Source organism: Podarcis muralis, chromosome 8 (genome assembly GCF_964188315.1).
Source record: "Podarcis muralis chromosome 8, rPodMur119.hap1.1, whole genome shotgun sequence".
Classification (NCBI taxonomy): domain Eukaryota; kingdom Metazoa; phylum Chordata; class Lepidosauria; order Squamata; family Lacertidae; genus Podarcis; species Podarcis muralis.
Window position 1 is genome coordinate 15,464,112 of NC_135662.1, and position 17,273 is coordinate 15,481,384.

A 17,273-nucleotide genomic window follows, 5' to 3' on the forward strand; every position below is an offset into this window, starting at 1 on the left:
GCGTCCCCTCCTTACTATTAAGGCATAATTAATCTGTGTTGAATGATCCCGGGTATGCCTTCTTTCTTAAATACTTTCCTGAATCTTATGAAGGCCCCTCTAATTCTGCATGCTTTGCAAGAATCCCAGCCACTTATCCGTGAAATACACCCATTTTGATGTAGGATAACCTGTTACTTATGAGCAGAATATATTTTGTATGTAGTAGATCTGAGAATAGATGCAGAGCAAATGCAGAATTACTCTCAGGTCTCATGTTCTCTTCTCCTTAAAAAAAAGTTGAAATGCTGCTGCTACTGAAACCTAAGCCAAATGCACACTTCATAGATTGAGTAGCTTGCTGACTGCACATTGCACACCCCTCTGTAGCCAATGAGGGCATGACTTATGAGCTTTGCCAGTACAGTGGTACCTCCGTTTACAAACTTAATTCGTTCCGGAGGTCCGTTCTTAAGCCGAAAGCGTTCTTAAACCAAGGCACGCTTTTCCTAATTAGGCCTCCTGTCGCCAGTGCCTTTTCACCGTTTGGTTTCCAGGGCAAAGTTTGCTAGCCGGAACACCTACTTCTGGTTTTGTGGAGTGAATGCATTGCCCGAATCGTTCGTTAACAGGACTGTTCTTAGATTGAGGTACCACTGTAATGGATGCCATGAAAACTAATGCTTTTGATGCGTGTTACCTCAACATTGGGACGCGGATGGCACTGTGGGTAAAATCTCAGTGCCTAGGACTTGCCGATCGTAAGGTCGGCGGTTCGAATCCCCGTGGCGGGGTGAGCTCCCGCCGTTCGGTCCCAGCTTCTGCCCACCTAGCAGTTCGAAAGCACCCCTAAGTGCAAGTAGATAAATAAGGGACCGCTTACTTAGCGGGAAGGTAAACGGCGTTTCCGTGCACTGCTCTGGTGCTGGCTCACCAGTGCAGCTTCGTCATGCTGGCCACGTGACCTGGAAGTGTCTTCGGACAGCGCCGGCTCCCAGCCTCTAGAGCGAGATGAGCAAACCCTAGAGTCGGTCATGACTGGCCCGTACGGGCAGGGGTACCTTTACCATTACCTTTTACCTCAACATTGCACAGGATCATAGATAGTTCCTTGGTATGGGTTCAGTTCGCACATAATGCTAAGCCAAATCGTGCTTAGCATGAGCACACAAGTTTTCAGGCTCCTGAAGAGGAGGTAATCACTACTGTGCTCCTCCTCATGTCCTGCTGCTGCATTGCTGTGAATTAAGCTATGGTTTGACTTAGTGTCTTGTCCTTGTTTACAGCTTATGGTTTGTCTGGAGGAAATTGTGCTATACACCTGGAGTAGTTTGGTTGCTGATGATCCTGTTTAACTGAGAACATTTTTCTTTCTTTTTTTAGGTGACCTTGGAGATCATGTTGTCATAATAAACACAAGGCACATTGCTTTTTCCGGCAACAAATGGGAGCAGAAGGTGTATTCATCACATACTGGGTAAGCTTTCAAGATCTTAAGGATTAAAAACATGGAACAAATCAGTACTGTTGGTAAAATACGGATATACAGTGGTACCTCAGGTTACATACACTTCAGGTTACAGACTCCGCTAACCCAGAAATAGTGCTTCAGGTTAAGAACTTTGCTTCAGGATGAGAACAGAAATCGTGCTCCGGCGGCACAGCGGCAGCAGGAGGCCCCATTAGCTAAAGTGGTGCTTCAGGTTAAGAACAGTTTCGGGTTAAGAACGGACCTCCAGAACGAATTAAGTACTTAATCCGAGGTACCACTGTACTGTAAATGGCTTTGAATGTTGTTACTGGTAGAAAGTCGGAAAAGGGAAGCTTTGTATTTTTAGCATAAGATATGCTAATATTTATTGGAAATGCTTGTACAACTCCCATAGTAAAGGGTTTTATTTTAGCAAATAGCCCTGTGACAGGGTGTTCTACATTTTTGCTCACTACAGCAAATGTGCTTCCATCCTTTAGCAACCATTCTAAGTCTGAGCCTTCCTTCTAACCTTGGAGTTGCAGAAGTGGATGGAGACAATTGCCTCTCCAGCTCCAAAGCGCAGAAGCAGGCAAGGGGATGTTTGGCCTCTGCATTGCTGAGGCACACAGGGCCAATCCAGCAAGCCCCGCCATCCTTTCCAGCTCCAAACTTGGAACTCTCATAACATAACATACAAATTATTGATATTATTCTTATCTGCCCTTCACCAGCAAGTCCCAGGACAGGATACAGCCATTTAAAATTCAATATGGAATATTAATAAAAATAATAATAAAAATAAAAAAATTCCAGTAGCACCTTAGAGACCAACTAAGTTTGTTATTGGTATGAGCTTTCGTGTGCATGCACACTTCTTCAGATAACCAAAAGCTCATACCAATAACACGAAAAGCTCATACCAGTAACAAACTTAGTTGGTCTCTAAGGTGCTACTGGAAGGAATTTTTTTTATTTTCTTTTGACTACGGCAGACCAACACGACTACCTATCTGTAACTAGAAATATGGAAAACAGTTAACACAAATCAATCACGTGAATATGGTTGGTTCCGAAAATATCAGTGAAATGACGAGATGATATGAATCAACATCAATAAAATACTTATAAAACCATAAACAGTGCATTTCTCTAGTGAGCGAGCTTATGTTAAGCAATGCATGTTTTTATTTGCAAGATGGCAATCTTCGCTATTGTTCTCTTATTATTGATACGCTTCTGAGTTTTCTTGATTCTGTCGTTTTGTATTCTAGATACCCTGGTGGCTTCAAACAGGTGACGGCAGCTCAGCTTCATCTAAGGGACCCAACTGCAGTAAGTGAGCACGCTTTCTCTCGTCCTGCCTCTCTAAATGACTTCTCTATGCAATGTTCTGCCTTCATTTCAAGTGGACCATATTGCAGGCAGAGTGCCACAGTGGCATGTGCTCTCATCTCAGGGCTAAAGGTGAAGGTGAAGGGACCCCTGACCATTAGGTCCAGTCGTGGCCGACTCTGGGGTTGCGGCGCTCATCTCACTTTATTGGCCGAGGGAGCTGGCGTACAGTTTCTGGGTCATGTGGCCAGCATGACTAAGCCGCTTCTGGCGAACCAGAGCAGCGCACGGAAACGCCGTTTACCTTCCCGCCTGAGCGGTACCTATTTATCTACTTGCACTTTGACGTGCTTTCAAACTGCTAGGTTGGCAGGAGCAGGGACCGAGCAATGGCAGCTCACCCCGTCGCGGGGATTCGAATCGCCAACCTTCTGGTTGGCAAGTCCTAGGCTCTGTGGTTTAACCCACAGCGCCTCATTTGCCTCCCACATGAAGCAGTGGCCAGGTCCCAGCATTGAGAGCCTTCCCATGCAATCATTTAGAGACTGTCACATCTTTGCAGTCAAGGGGCTTGCTGCATGAGATTACAATGATAAAACTGTGGTGTCTCTACTGGACATAATAATTGTTGGGTAACCATGCACACCATGATCAGCTCTCTTTTTGGCAGGGGTGGGGAGTGCCATTATGAGGCTAGATTATATGGGACTGAGGGGGTGGTTAATTACATTGCAGGCACTATACAGCAAGTGCCCACAATGCAATGCAATTCAAAATGCCATGTGTTTATTTCATTTCTAAAGCTGCAGCCGCCCCAGTCAGTTTTCTGGTCCTCATTTTACAGCTCTCAGTCTCTACACCAAACTTCTTATCATCATCATTTCATCATTTTTAATTTGTATACCGCCTTTCTATCTTACAATACTCAAGGCGGCTTATAAGCTGAAGAAACAAAAAATGTACATCTTATAACAATCTAATGCAATACAAAAATGTGATAATAAAACATAACTTTAAAATAGGCAGCCTACATCAAAAAAGTAACATTCAACAATCATTAGAATAGTATAAAATAATAATATCAACATATAATAGTTAAACAGAAATCCACTCAACAGTTACAATAATATCTAAACTGTAATCAATAAAACAACGACAAGCCTCAGTACATAAAACAATACAATACACATTGAGAAGCAGAGGGTAGAGCAAGGCAGGTGGAAGGAGGCCTTGCCTGATGGAGTCTCTCCCCTTACCTTAACTTTCTGTTCTCCCATGTGGCCTTTCTCAATGTTTCTGTACCACCAAAGCTCATTGTCATGCCTTCTGCCATGCTGTTCCCTGTGGTTGAACAGCTTCTCTATCTCTTGTCAAACTGCCTTCCCTCCTCTTGTTATTCAGATTCTGTGGCGCTAGCCAAATTATTTTGAAGAGAAATTTCATAGTCATCTTAATAAATATTTTTTTAAAAAAACTTAAATCCAGCTCTTTAAATCCTTGATATTTATCACACTTGTTAGGGGCCATGTTCTGTCCCTGTTCTTTGGGGTACTTGGTGTATTGAGTCTGAGTGATTTGTGTAGAGTTTACTCCAGAGCCTTTCCCCCCGCTAAATATAGTCTTATACACGGAAAAGTACGGTAAGACACGTAGCAGCAGCAGTAGTAATAATGATGCAGTTTAAAATAAAAGTTTTCAGAAACCGACTTGGTTCTTACAGATGAATGATAGATTCTTTGACTAAATCAGCCTTTCGTGACAAATAGGTTTTCAGTTTTATTTTTTGTGTCAGTTGCACTTGTTGGCCAGTGAACACTTGAGGGCAGCAGAACTTAACATGCCTCAAAGTTAGATATGGAAAAATTGTGCTGCTAACCCACCTTAGATCATGTCAGGACCCAGGCAATGTAATAGACCAGGGACGTCCAATTCCCAAGAGACTGCGATCTGCTCCCGGATAAAAAAAAACTAGTAGTGATCTACCCATGGGGGGACGGACCTAAGATGTTGACCTTTTTTTAAGGAAGGCAAGCCAAAGTCATTGACCGTTTTTTAGGAGAAACAGCAAATACTTCTGCCTATTTTTGGGGGGGGGGACCATCTTCCGTTCTTGAAATCGTGTGCAAATACAGTGTTACCTCGGGTTAAGTACTTAATTCGTTCCAGAGGTCCGTACTTAACCTGAAACTGTTCTTAACCTGAAGCACCACTTTAGCTAATGGGGCCTCCTGCTGCCGCCACACCGCCAGAGCCCGATTTCTGTTCTTATCCTGAAGCAAAGTTCTTAGCCTGAAGCACTATTTCTGGCTTAGCGGAGTGTGTAACCTGAAGCGTATGTAACCTGAAGCGTATGTAACCCGAGGTACCACTGTACAGGAAAGAGTATTCTTTTCCCGCAGAGGAAAATGAGCCCGCAATCGACTAATATCAACCAGCAGGGTTGACCTGTCAATTGCGGTCGACAGGTTAGACATCCCTGTGATAGACTATCCCAGTTAATAACTTTTCAGCAGAGACTTGCCTAGACTAACAGAGGAACAAGTAGAGAAAAGCCTTGTTCCAAAAAAATCATTAAAAGGTCTGCTTTTAATATCGAACGGGCTCTGGTTTTGTCTTCCTCTATCCCAGTATTCAGAGCTGAGTACATTGATTAGCAGAACGTTTGGGAGAAAGAGAGCTCAGGGCAAATAGAAAGGAAGAGCAAGATCAGCTGGTAGACCAGTAAAAGAAAATGAAGCAGGGAGATGGATGTGAAAGGGGCTTTGGAGAAAAGGACATTGGGTAGTGGGGCACACTGCATACTGCAGTTGCCTAAAAGTGCAGAATGTAGCATCAGTTTTGAAAGTAAAATTTGGAATAAATTGTGTAAGGATCAGAGCTGTAATCAGCTGTGTTGTTTAAGAAGTTTGTTTTGTCTCTGAAAGAGCTCCATTCATTTGGGAATGAATGTGCACTTATTTCAGTTGTTCTCCCATAAAAATTGCTTTTCTTCATGTATTTGGAAAAAGGTATTGTGGGGGAAAGATAACTTACATTCCGTCATGCGATAATTGCAATTCCCTTCTTGGAAAAAAACACACGGCTTCACAGCTCTACTTTAGAAGTCAAACTGTTTTGTAGAAGAAATCCAGAAAAAAGGCAGTTGGAACTAAGGTCTATCAAATTTGGCATGCAAGTCCATTTAGCTTAAAACTGTATAGTTTTTACAAGTGGAAAAGTAGCCTAATCCTCTATAATGTGTGTCCCCCCCCCCCTTGTAATTCTATGTATTTCAGAGAAACTCTGCATGGTTCCTATATTATACTCCTTGCTATATACCATTTTTTCTTTTAATTTCTCTTCTCTAAGATAAATCTCTTCTGTTTATGTAAGACAATCTCTGTGCCTAAATGTGCACCCATTTCGTTATTCTTTCCCTATAGCTCTGGGAAGGTGAGGTTTCCTATGTGCAGGATTCCCAGTCTGAGACTAACTTTTAACTACAAAAGCAATGACTCAAACACCTCTGAAAATGTATGGGGAAGGGCAATAGCATAGTGGAAGTACATTTCTAGGTAGAGCTGGAAAAGACTGGCAGTGATTCTCAAAGGTTTTGATCAATGAAGATACCAAACTAGATAGGCACCTTCCTTTTCATTCATCAGCAGCACATTCCAGGCAATTCATTTTATTTAGGGCTGATGCAGGCAGCTTTTCGGTTCTAACGCTTCCATTAGTCAATTAGCTAGTATGGCACACCAGTTCTCACCAGCGTATTTAAAAGAAGAATGACATTTTATCCAAAGACTTCCATCAATAACTGGGTTTTCTTTTCACCTTTCCTTTTTGCTGATACCATGCACTCTCTCTCTTAACAGATCGTATCATACTATTTCCAGTGTGTGTGTGTGTGTGTGTGTGTGTGTGTGTGTGTGTCTGTTTGTGTGCTGGAATCAAACAGCATTATTCAATTTTTGAACCAGATTTTTCTTCTTGAATTTGCTTCATTATACCAAAGTCTTTTCAAATAATAATGAGTCGGCCAGATTTTCTTGGAAAGTTTAGTTACTTCTTCCAGATCTCTGCCTTTCCAACTATTATATGGGTGTATTTATATATACACATTTTTAAATTTTATATATATATTATATATTTTCTTCACAGCTGTCTGTTTGGCAGTTTTATTAGTTCCTTACTAGAGAGCTTGTCCAAAGTTTTCAGGAACTGCTTAATGTTAGCATTTTGCATTTTCTTCCCTGTCGAGTTTTTATATTATATTTTAGAAGAGGGATAAGCAACTAGCAGCCCAAGGACTCAACGTCCTGTCAGGGGGTTCCCCATCTGATAGTCCCTGATTTCAAGTTGGACTTCCTCACCCCATAATGCTTCTCAGCTGCTAATTCCTATATACAGGCCAAGACACATGTAAATAGAAATGCAAAACTGAAGAACTACAGAACTGCTTTTTTGAAGAATGTGAACCAAATGAAATCAAGAGTTGGTTGACTCAGCTAGTGTCCGCTTTGTCCTGACAATGGCCCACACCATAATTTGGAGGACTAAGAAAGGGTTCTTCCCCTCACTCCCTTTGCATGTGGTTTACTGTCTACCATGATGTCTGAATTCAGAAATTATGGTCTTCCAAACCTGGGTCAGTGACAAACTATGCAGAAGGTGACAAACTCTGCATGGGTTTAGAAAGGGATTCATACGCCCACATCTCATTCGTGAGTTAAATTCATTTGTGACTTAAATCTTTCTCTGCTTTGGTTAATGCATCTAACTCTTATTCACAAGTTGTGCCACGATCCAGCAGAGAGCACGTTTCACTTAAAGAGGTGGCAATTTGTTGCTAAAGAGCATGATAAAGGTAAAAGGTAAAGGTACCCCTGCCCGTACGGGCCAGTCTTGACAGACTCTGGGGTTGTGCGCCCATCTCACTCAAGAGGCCAGGGGCCAGCACTGTCCGGAGACACTTTCCGGGTCACATGGCCAGCGTGACAAGCTGCATCTGGCTAGCCAGAGCCGCACACGGAAACGCCGTTTACCTTCCCGCTGGTAAGCGGTCCCTATTTATCTACTTGCACCCGGGGGTGCTTTCGAACTGCTAGGTTGGCAAGCGCTGGGACCGAGCAGCGGGAGCGCACCCCGCCGCGGGGATTCGAACCGCCGACCTTTCGATCGGCAAGCCCTAGGCGCTGAGGCTTTTACCCACAACGCCACCCGCGTCCCCTAAAAAGCATGATAGCAACAATCAAATAATTAAAGATGAAATGGATGTTGCCTTATTAACTGATGTTGCCATTCTGATGTTATTGGGGCTGACAGTGAGTCCTGAGGATATAAGCAACTGAAAAGTCTCTCTTCCCAGGTTCTCCTCCCGCTATAAGTAAGTGAGAGTTCATAAATCTCTGGTGGTGGTTTTTCTGTGTTTTACTGATGGGAGTATATTTATTAGCTGCATTATAGTTTTCATTTTTGCTTGCAAGCCAACCTGGGAAACACACTGGTGATGAGTGAGGGGTATGCATTTCTAAAATAAATACGACCCTCCAGTCCAAACCATGTCATCAAGAGGGCCGAACTGCATGTTACGTGAGAAAACTCTGTGATTGAATCTCCTAGCGTATTTGAGGGCAGTGGCGTAGCGTGGGTTGTCAGCACCCGGGGCAAGGCAAGTAATTTGCGCCCCCTAACCCGTGGATTTGCGCCCCCTAACCTGTGGATTTGCCCTAACCCCAGATGTTGCGCCCGGTGCGGCCGGCCCCCCCCTGCACCCCCCACGCTACACCACTGTTTGAGGGTGGCTCAGGTTGGATCAGGAGACTGGAATGAACCCATGTCCCTAGAGCGGCTATAAACTGTAGAGCGAGAAACATGAAGGCAGAATACAGGGGTGCAATTTGAGTAGTATTGGGGATCCTTGCAGTACAGGGCGAAGATTGAATCTCTTTCCCCCTGATTCAAGGTAGCGCCCCAGGGGCCTGATTTGAACAAAAAAGAAAAATACCTTGAATCTCCCTTAATTTAGCCAAGGTGGGTTTTTTAAGCCAACTGTAATATGAGGTGCAATTGTGTGAAACCACTCTGCCGGCATATGTGAAAATGTATAGAGCTCTCTCCGTTGTATTTGAAAGAGGAGCACGTGACGACTTGAAGCTTGGAAGTGAAAGTTTCTGGCTTTTGACTTGTGGCTTTTACGTTCCTTCCAGATTGCATTGCTCTTACTGGCTTTGTAAACTGTCTATTGAAAACCAACATTTATGGCATCTTTTGTGGCTTTTATTCAGGATTTAATGCACACACACACAAAAAAAGCACCTGAAAAATATAGTAGTTTCTACTGTAAACAAATCCTAGACGTAAAACCGTTGAAACTGCCCTGACAAGAAAGAAATTCCAGATGCAAAACGACATAGCAGTTCTTATTATAATGCACTCCAAGAGTTCTTAACTCCAAATCTGAAGGCAGGTTTATGTAAAAAATAAAATAAAAAATAGACGTTTTAAAACAAAATGGGCAAAATATTTTTCAGTGTGTTATGCACACAGGGGCTGAAGGATCTAAAGGACTTCAATTCTGGGGTGTTCATTAGAAAAGCTGGGGAACTAAACCATGTTCTGAGTGGGAACACCAGCAATTAATATAGGTTTCATATGGTTCTCATATGCACTTGCTTGGGAGTAAGTAAGCTCTACTGGAAACAGGGACGCGGGTGGCGCTGTGGGTTAAAGCCTCAGCGCCTAGGACTTGCCGATCGAAAGGTCGGCGGTTCGAATCCCCGCGGCGGGGTGCGCTCCCGTCGTTCGGTCCCAGCACCTGCCAACCTAGCAGTTCGAAAGCACCTCCGGGTGCAAGTAGATAAATAGGGACCGCTTACTGGCTGGAAGGTAAACGGCGTTTCCGTGTGCTGCGCTGGCTCTCCAGATGCAGCTTGTCACGCTGGCCATGTGACCCGGAAGTGTCTGCGGACAGCGCTGGCCCCCGGCCTATAGAGTGAGATGGGCGCACAACCCCAGAGTCTGTCAAGACTGGCCCGTATGGGCAGGGGTACCTTTACCTTTACTGGAAACAGTAATTTTTGACTAAAAAGGCAGAGGATTGTGTTGCTCAAGAGATCTTGACAAGTGTAATAGAACTTGCACTCATCATGAGTTTTTCTGCATATTTGATTATTGGGAATTGAAGTTTAACATTGATATGCACTGCAAAAAAAAAAAAAAAATTGAAGCAAAGGATCCTCTCTCCCTCTCCCTCCAGAGTTTTCCAATTACTTTTGTTGACTGTATTCCAGAATTGTGTAGTGACTATTAACTGCAGAGGAAGTTACTTTAGATTAGTTCCTATATTAAATACCTTACACAGGATATTAAATTACACATATATCAGCATTTTGCAATGACTAATGTCTGTTCTGATTTTCACAATTCCGATTACTTGTTGGTTATTTTTTTCATCACTTTATTTTGCACTCTTCAACCTAAGCTGCACACATATCTTGATCATGTAAGCTGATCTTCCATTGCTAATTGCAAATTTTTTTAATTTTTTTTTTAAGTACACCCTTTGACAGGTTGGCACAGTACAGCCACAGTTCTAGAATTAGAAGTCCTCTGTTTTGAGGTTTGCTTTTATATAACAGTTTCCCTTTGGGTAAAGTCTGTAGGGCTTCCCAGTTTTGATGCAAAGGAGCGTATCGGCATACACAGTTCTTTAGGGTCAAGTTTTTAAGGTGTGATGTTTTACTGTGGTTTTATTATTTGCTGGAAGTCTCCCAGAGCTGGCACAACCCAGTCAGATGCAGTGTTCGGAATTAGCCAGGCACCAGGCGTATTTTGCACCTGACTTTTGACCGCTTGAGTCCAAGTGAAGATGCCTGGGTGCCAGAATGGGCCTGACATCTCCACCATCTGGAGATGCATGCCGGGAATCATTGGATCTGGACTAATACCTCATCCTATAGAATTCTATCAGTTAGATTTTATCTGCACAACTGGAATGAATTTTTGGAACCAAAATGCTTTTTTTTTTCTGTGCAGCCTGAGCAAGAGCTGTCACCATTAAGAAAAAGAGGTTGGAATAGGCCAATATCTATGTGGACTGTCCCTGGATCAAGGGACTTTTCTTCTTTAAGTTCTCAAAGTTCTCAACCTAGCTCAAGGTTGTGATCTGAACTAACCAGATGTTTAACAGAGAATCAATCACAGTCAGTCCATCATTTGAAAAATAAGACCTTAGAGCCATCTTGCCCCAAAATGGCAACTAGACATTCCATTTAGAGCCTATAACCTTGGTTTAAGGAGCCATTTGGCCCGTAGCTTATATATCTGGGTCTCTTAACTGGTCAGATGGCCAGCATGATGACTGATGTTGTTGTTGTTAGCACTAAGCTGTTGTTCCTTTGTATAGACGAATATTGGCCCATAGATCTTATTCACCTTTGCTATTAATGGGCCTGTTCATCTTGAACAAATCGCTAAGCAAATAATTTTCATAGACTTCAATGCCCGCCTTTAAAGACAAAGCTACACAGTACCTTAAAACTGGGAGATGTGTCCTGCATTCCCCACCAGTCTCTGCCCTCCTTTAATATCTAGTTAAATTTGTTTTGTGTCCTATTTATTATTATTATTTATTCATTTGACACCCCACCCTTCCTCCCCCAAAATAACTTGAACTATATATGTTCAACTCCATATAATGATAATAGGATACAAGGTGAGATGAACTAGACATTACTGTGTTTTGTGTGATTTGTGGTGCTGTCTAAGGCTGCAGTCACTAAGAGGGAATAAGCACAATTGAGTTCAATGGGAGCTACTTCAGAATAGACATGGGTAGAATTGCAGTCCTTCTGCCGTTCTTCAGGTAGGCAAAGCTGTCTTCCTAGAAACAGAGATCAAAACTTGAAATTATTCTAAAATAATCTTACATTTAAAAAGAAGAAGCCAGGTGTGTGTGTGTATTGCTCACATGTGATACTTTAAAAATATTATTCGGATAAGGGAGGCACAACATATTATATTTTGGAAGGGAATTTATGAGTGTGTAGCTACATGGGGTGCAGGCTCTGTTTTTAAAACTGAAACCAAATACACTTGTACATTTGGAAAGAATTATTTGGATAAATGTATCTGTCATTCACCTCTAAATATTTACAGTATAGTCAGCATTTACTTATAATGAACAAATGGGGAGAGTCAGAAATAGCCATTAACTGTCCAATCCTTAGTGTGTTGTGCCAACAGGATTGGAAGAGAGAGAGAAGAATTGAAAGTGCTTTGTAGCTCAGATTAGTTAAGGCCAGTGTTAGAAACTGGGATGCAAAAGCTAGGAGCATCACTGGGACTTGAATTGTAGGCGCAAAAACAGAATGTCTAGTCACTACTTTTTTAAATTCTATAGGGACACTGCAGGTTTTCTTTATTTAAGAAACAGATTTTGGCACACATTTAATCCAGGCATGTTTAATAACATGAAAGAAACAATAGTTTAGCAGGGATTTTTTAATGCAGCTATGTGAGTGTCATAGCTACCTGGCGAGAGCGATGGGGGGAATCCCATAACGAAGGCTCTTGTCATTTCCGATAGTAAACATTCCCTTCAGGAATATTTGTGGAAGAGAGCCTGCTAGGGGAGATGCAAGCAATTCATTGCAAACAGTGATGAGGTGGGCTGGGGAAGACGATACAACAGGAATCACAAAGGACTGATTCTTCCTCTTTGAAGGCAGAGCCACTTCCGTCCTACGGAGGAGGTGGGGTTGCGGGCTTCACAGTTTGGGGGGATTCCTGGCCACGTCACTCCCTGGCCGGCCAATCGGCTGGCTCTGGGGGTGTGGCCTGCCCTATTTAAGGCAGGACGCGGCCGGGGATCTCCCTCTTTGCCGCCTGCCAGCTGTTCCTGCTTTTCCCACCCTCCCGCCCTATAAGGTTTTCGTTCCTTGACCTTGCTATGGACCTTGGTTGGTCGCCATTGAGGGGCCTGGTAGGAATTTTTCCACTTGGCAAATTGGCATCAGCCACTTGGTTTTTGCCTACCTCGTAGCAAATTGTCACAACTTTCTGGGTATTGGCGGTTAGGCATTGGTATTGTTCTGTAGATGGAAGAGGGGAGGTAGCGCCATCACCTGCCCCACATATTGAAGGGTAGTCCGGTGAAGGATTCCGGGGGGCGTGGCCCTGTCCGAAGCCTGGGGAGGTCCTAAAGCACGCCCCCCCAACCGGTGACCCCGGGAGAGTTCCTAGTCGATGTGCATCAGCAGGACTCCCCCTACTGGTGGTTAACCCTTCCCGGACTTCTAGCGGACGGGCTGAAGTCAGATATAGTCGATTAGGATCAATGCCTAAGCCAATACCGCTCATCACCTGTAACCAATAAAGTTGTGGCCTTATGTAACCCATTAACCTTAATAATTGTGTCATGTGTCATTATTTCCACCTGGGGGGCGGGAACTCGCCACACAACCTGACATTCCCAGCCACATTATAAAGGGACGAAGAAGGAAGCATGGACACACAAGCATTGCTGTCTATGACTTCTATAAAGTTCCCAAAATAGCAAACAAAAGTGTGTTGTTGTTGTTTTAAAAAAAAGGTAGGTCCAGATAGAGCTTTGAGAAAACATTTTGTAGGTGTAGCTAGGGGTTCAAGTCAGGCCAATTAAGAAAGGTGGGTGTTTAAAACTTTATCTTTTTATTTAAAATGAAAGATAAAATAAAATTCTCTTATTTAATTCTGTATTAGAAGGCTGAAGATTTCTGAGACCTTGAGATAGCCAATGTTATGTGTTTTCTTTTGCAGATTGTAAAACTGGCTACGTATGGAATGCTCCCCAAAAACCTTCTCAGAAGAACTATGATGCAAAGGCTGCATATCTTTGCAGATGATGTAAGTTAGTTGCCAGTATTGTTTCTTGTGTACCAATCTCGACTGTACCCATGCAAATTCTAACCTTCATTTTCAATCCATGTACAGTGATACCTTGGTTCTCAAACTTAATCCGTTCCGGAAGTCCGTTCTAAAACCAAAGGGTTCCAAAACCAAGGCGCACTTTCCCATAGAAAGTAACGCAAAATGGATTAATCTGTTCCAGACTTTTAAAAACAACCCCTAAAACAGCAATTTAACATGAATTTTACTATCTAATGAGACCATCGATCCATAAAATGAAAGCAATAAACAATGTACTGCAGTCACTAAACCAATCAATCAATCAGTAGCTGAACTGGGTTCCGCACAGTCACAAAAAAAGAGCCACAAAAATGCAAAATAAATAGGAAAAACAGACAGACCTCAGCCTAACACTCAAAACAAGAGGGAGAGCTGCGCAGTGCCTCTTGTTGTGCTGGCTTCAGCAATAGCTGTGCTATTGCTCCCGTCCGTCCCTCATCCTGCTTCACTGGGAAGCCAGCAGAGCAAGAGCCGCTGCACAGCTCTCCCTCTTGCTGTGCTGGCTTCAGAGATAGCTGTGCAGCTTGCTCTGGCTTTTCAGGGAGGTGGGAGAAGGGATGGAGGGCAGCCCGTCAGTCCCTTCTCCCACCTCCCGGAAAAGCCAGCAAGAGCCGCTCTATCTTTAAAGAGCCGCGCCGAGCGAACGTGTCTTGCTGGCTTTTCTTCCTCTAAAAACTAGGTGCGTCTTATGGTCGGGTGCGTCTTATAGAGCGAAAAATACGGCACTTGATGGCCAGTGGCTGTTTGTGTTTCCCTCTTCCTCAGGTTATCCCCGAAGAAATACGCAAGAATCTTGTAGAGGCGCTTCCACAGCCCCGCAAAGTGCCCAAGAGGTTTGACGAATATACGCAAGAGGAAATTGATGCTTTCCCAAGGCTCTGGAATCCGTAAGTGTCTAAAAGTCCTTGCACAGGGCTTTTATAACCGCACATGATGGATTAGCTTTTAAAGAATGCGTTAGCCTCTAAGCGGCTAGAGAAATGTTTTAAAAATGCCTTTGAAGCAAAGATGAAGACAGATACGCCATATAGATTTGTCCCTTCAGTTTTTGGATTACTTTGAGAGTAGATTTTGTTCTTATTTCGTGAGAGAGGGTTTTTGTGCACTCATTTCCTTTAAAATAATAGAAATCAAGGCATATCTGGTTTTGGTCCTCAAGGGAAATATTTTCGGAATAGTTTTTTAAACACAATGGTCTAACCTATAAAATATAGTAGCCTGCTTTTGCGTGGAATACTTTACACACAGGTATTTGTAAGGCTTTGAGTGGATTAAGTTGAAGCCTTGAAAGCAGTCCATAATATGTGTCTTAAGCTTTATTTACAAAGAGAAGAAAGCAGGAAGCTGAGGAGATATTCCTTTACCAAACCAGAATTCAATCTTGAAACCATTACTTGCATCAAGTATTAAGGGTGTTTTGTGAAGGACACGAGCCAAATCTAGCATGCAGAGCAGACCTTCCGAGCTCAGTATCTACCCACTAGAATATTGCCTTTTCAGTGGCATTTGAGGTGATGCTACCCAAGCAGAGCTTGTTTTACGTGCAGGGTAGATGCCTCTTCTCTTCCCATGACCTTCTCTCCTGCCACAGAAGTTTTACCATCGCTGTGTCTATAAAAATATGCCTGTGCAATTGGAATCAGCAGCGGTCGGTATGAGCTCTATGCACTCTTCGCAGTGCCACCTTTATGAATGACAATCTGGGAAGCAACTGGGCCTGGATCTCCGCCTCTGACCACCTCAGAAATCTGCTAGTAAAAGACCCGCTGCTGAGATATCAATGTACAGTAATGATTTAGGCAGCTAGACTGTTGACTGGAAGTGGCCACCGGGATCACATAACACCGGTCCTGAGAGATCTGTATTGGCTCACAGTACATTTCCAAGCACAATTCAAAGTGTTGGTGCTGACCTTTAAAGCCCTAAACGGCCTCGGTCCTGTATACCTGAAAGAGCGTCTCCACCTCCATCGTTCTACCCGGACACTGAGATCCAGCGCCGAGGGCCTTCTGGCGGTTCCCTCATTGCGTGAAGTGAGGTTACAGGGAACCAGACAGAGGGCCTTCTCGGTAGTGGCGCCCGCCCTGTGGAACGCCCTCCCTTCAGATGTCAAGGAAATAAGCAGCTATCCTATCTTTAAAAGACATCTGAAGGCAGCCCTGTTTAGGGAAGCTTTTAATGTTTAATAGGTTATTGTATTTTAATATTCTGTTGGAAGCTGCCCAGAGTGGCTGGGGAAACCCAGCCAGATGGGTGGGGTATAAATAAATTATTATTATTATTATTATTATTATTATTATTATTATTATTATATCCGTTCCGGAGGTCTGTTTGTAACATGAGGGCGGCTTTCACTAATTGCGCCTCCCATTGCTGCTGCGCCGCCGGAGCGTGACTTCCGCTCACATCCGCAAAGGTCGCAACAAGGGGCATCTACTTCCGGGTTAGCGGAGCATATAACCAAAAGCATTTGTAAGGGGATGGTACGTAACACGAGGTACCACTGTAGTAGCAAGGCCTATACATCAGAGTTCTAAATAAGAATTCCATGCTGACCTTACTTTCACTTCAGATTCTCTACATGTGATATAAGAGTGATGGGAGAACATAAGAAATCAATACTCTGCCTCCACAATTGGAGACAGCAATGGTTCTGAATACCAGTTTTCTGGAAACCACAGGAAGGGAGAGTGCTCTTGTTCTCAAATCCTGCTTGCTGGTCTTCCACAGGCTCTTTGTAGGTTCTTATGCTACAAAACATGGCAGGGTTGGAGCCTCCCTTTCACTGCAATGCTTTGAAATAATTCTGCCTTACCTAAAGAAAGTTATTTCGCTCACTGAATGAGTCTTCACCTTCATTAATTGTTGAGCCTTGGACTTCTTTTTTAAAAAAGATAGTTGGGCATTGTGGTTGTAGGAAGAAAGGAAAAGTTAAAAACATATTCTTCCTCCGTGGGTCTTCTGCTGGTTCCCTCACTGCAAGAAGCCAAGTCAATCTGGGAACCAGCTGGTTCCCAGTTACAGGGAACCAGCGGAGGGCCTTCTCGGTAGTGGTGCCCTCCCTGTGGAACAGCCTCCCTTCAGATGTCAAGGAGAGAAAGAATTGCACAACTTTTAGAAGACATCTGACGGCAGTCCTGTATCGGGAAGTTTTTAATGCTGGATGTTTTGCTATGTTTTTATATATGCTATAAGCCGCTCAGAGTGGCAGAAACCCAAGTCACATGGGCGGGTTATAAGTAATAAAATTATTATTATTTATTCATTATATTATATGGGTTTAATTTCTTTTGTTTAGGGAGATAAAAAGTGTTTTGGAAACTTAGTGTTTCTCTTTCTCAATCCTGCTATACTGTTATAATGAGCAGAATTTAAAATGTACTGCTGTTTACAAGTACGGTATTTCCATCTTATTGTGGCATATGCAGAATTATTCTATCCGGTGATTACGTAGGACAGAGAGAATCAGAAAGACAGAGACCACCCGAAAGAGAATTCTCAAGAGCTGGAGCTGGTTCCCTATGAGCTTAATTATTTAAAGCCATTCTCCTTCCAA

At 43.2% G+C, this 17,273-nt stretch overlaps 1 protein-coding gene across 1 annotated transcript in view; it reads left to right on the forward strand.

The window, feature by feature from the left end:
- MRPL13 (mitochondrial ribosomal protein L13) overlaps positions 1–17,273 on the forward strand; it is a 30,562-nt gene that overhangs the window by 2,630 nt on the left and 10,659 nt on the right. The window contains exons 3-6 of the mRNA XM_028736224.2: positions 1,363–1,456; positions 2,725–2,785; positions 13,568–13,654; positions 14,483–14,604. Of these exons, the coding sequence (XP_028592057.2) occupies positions 1,363–1,456; positions 2,725–2,785; positions 13,568–13,654; positions 14,483–14,604 (364 nt within the window). The remainder of the gene's footprint in view (positions 1–1,362; positions 1,457–2,724; positions 2,786–13,567; positions 13,655–14,482; positions 14,605–17,273) is intronic.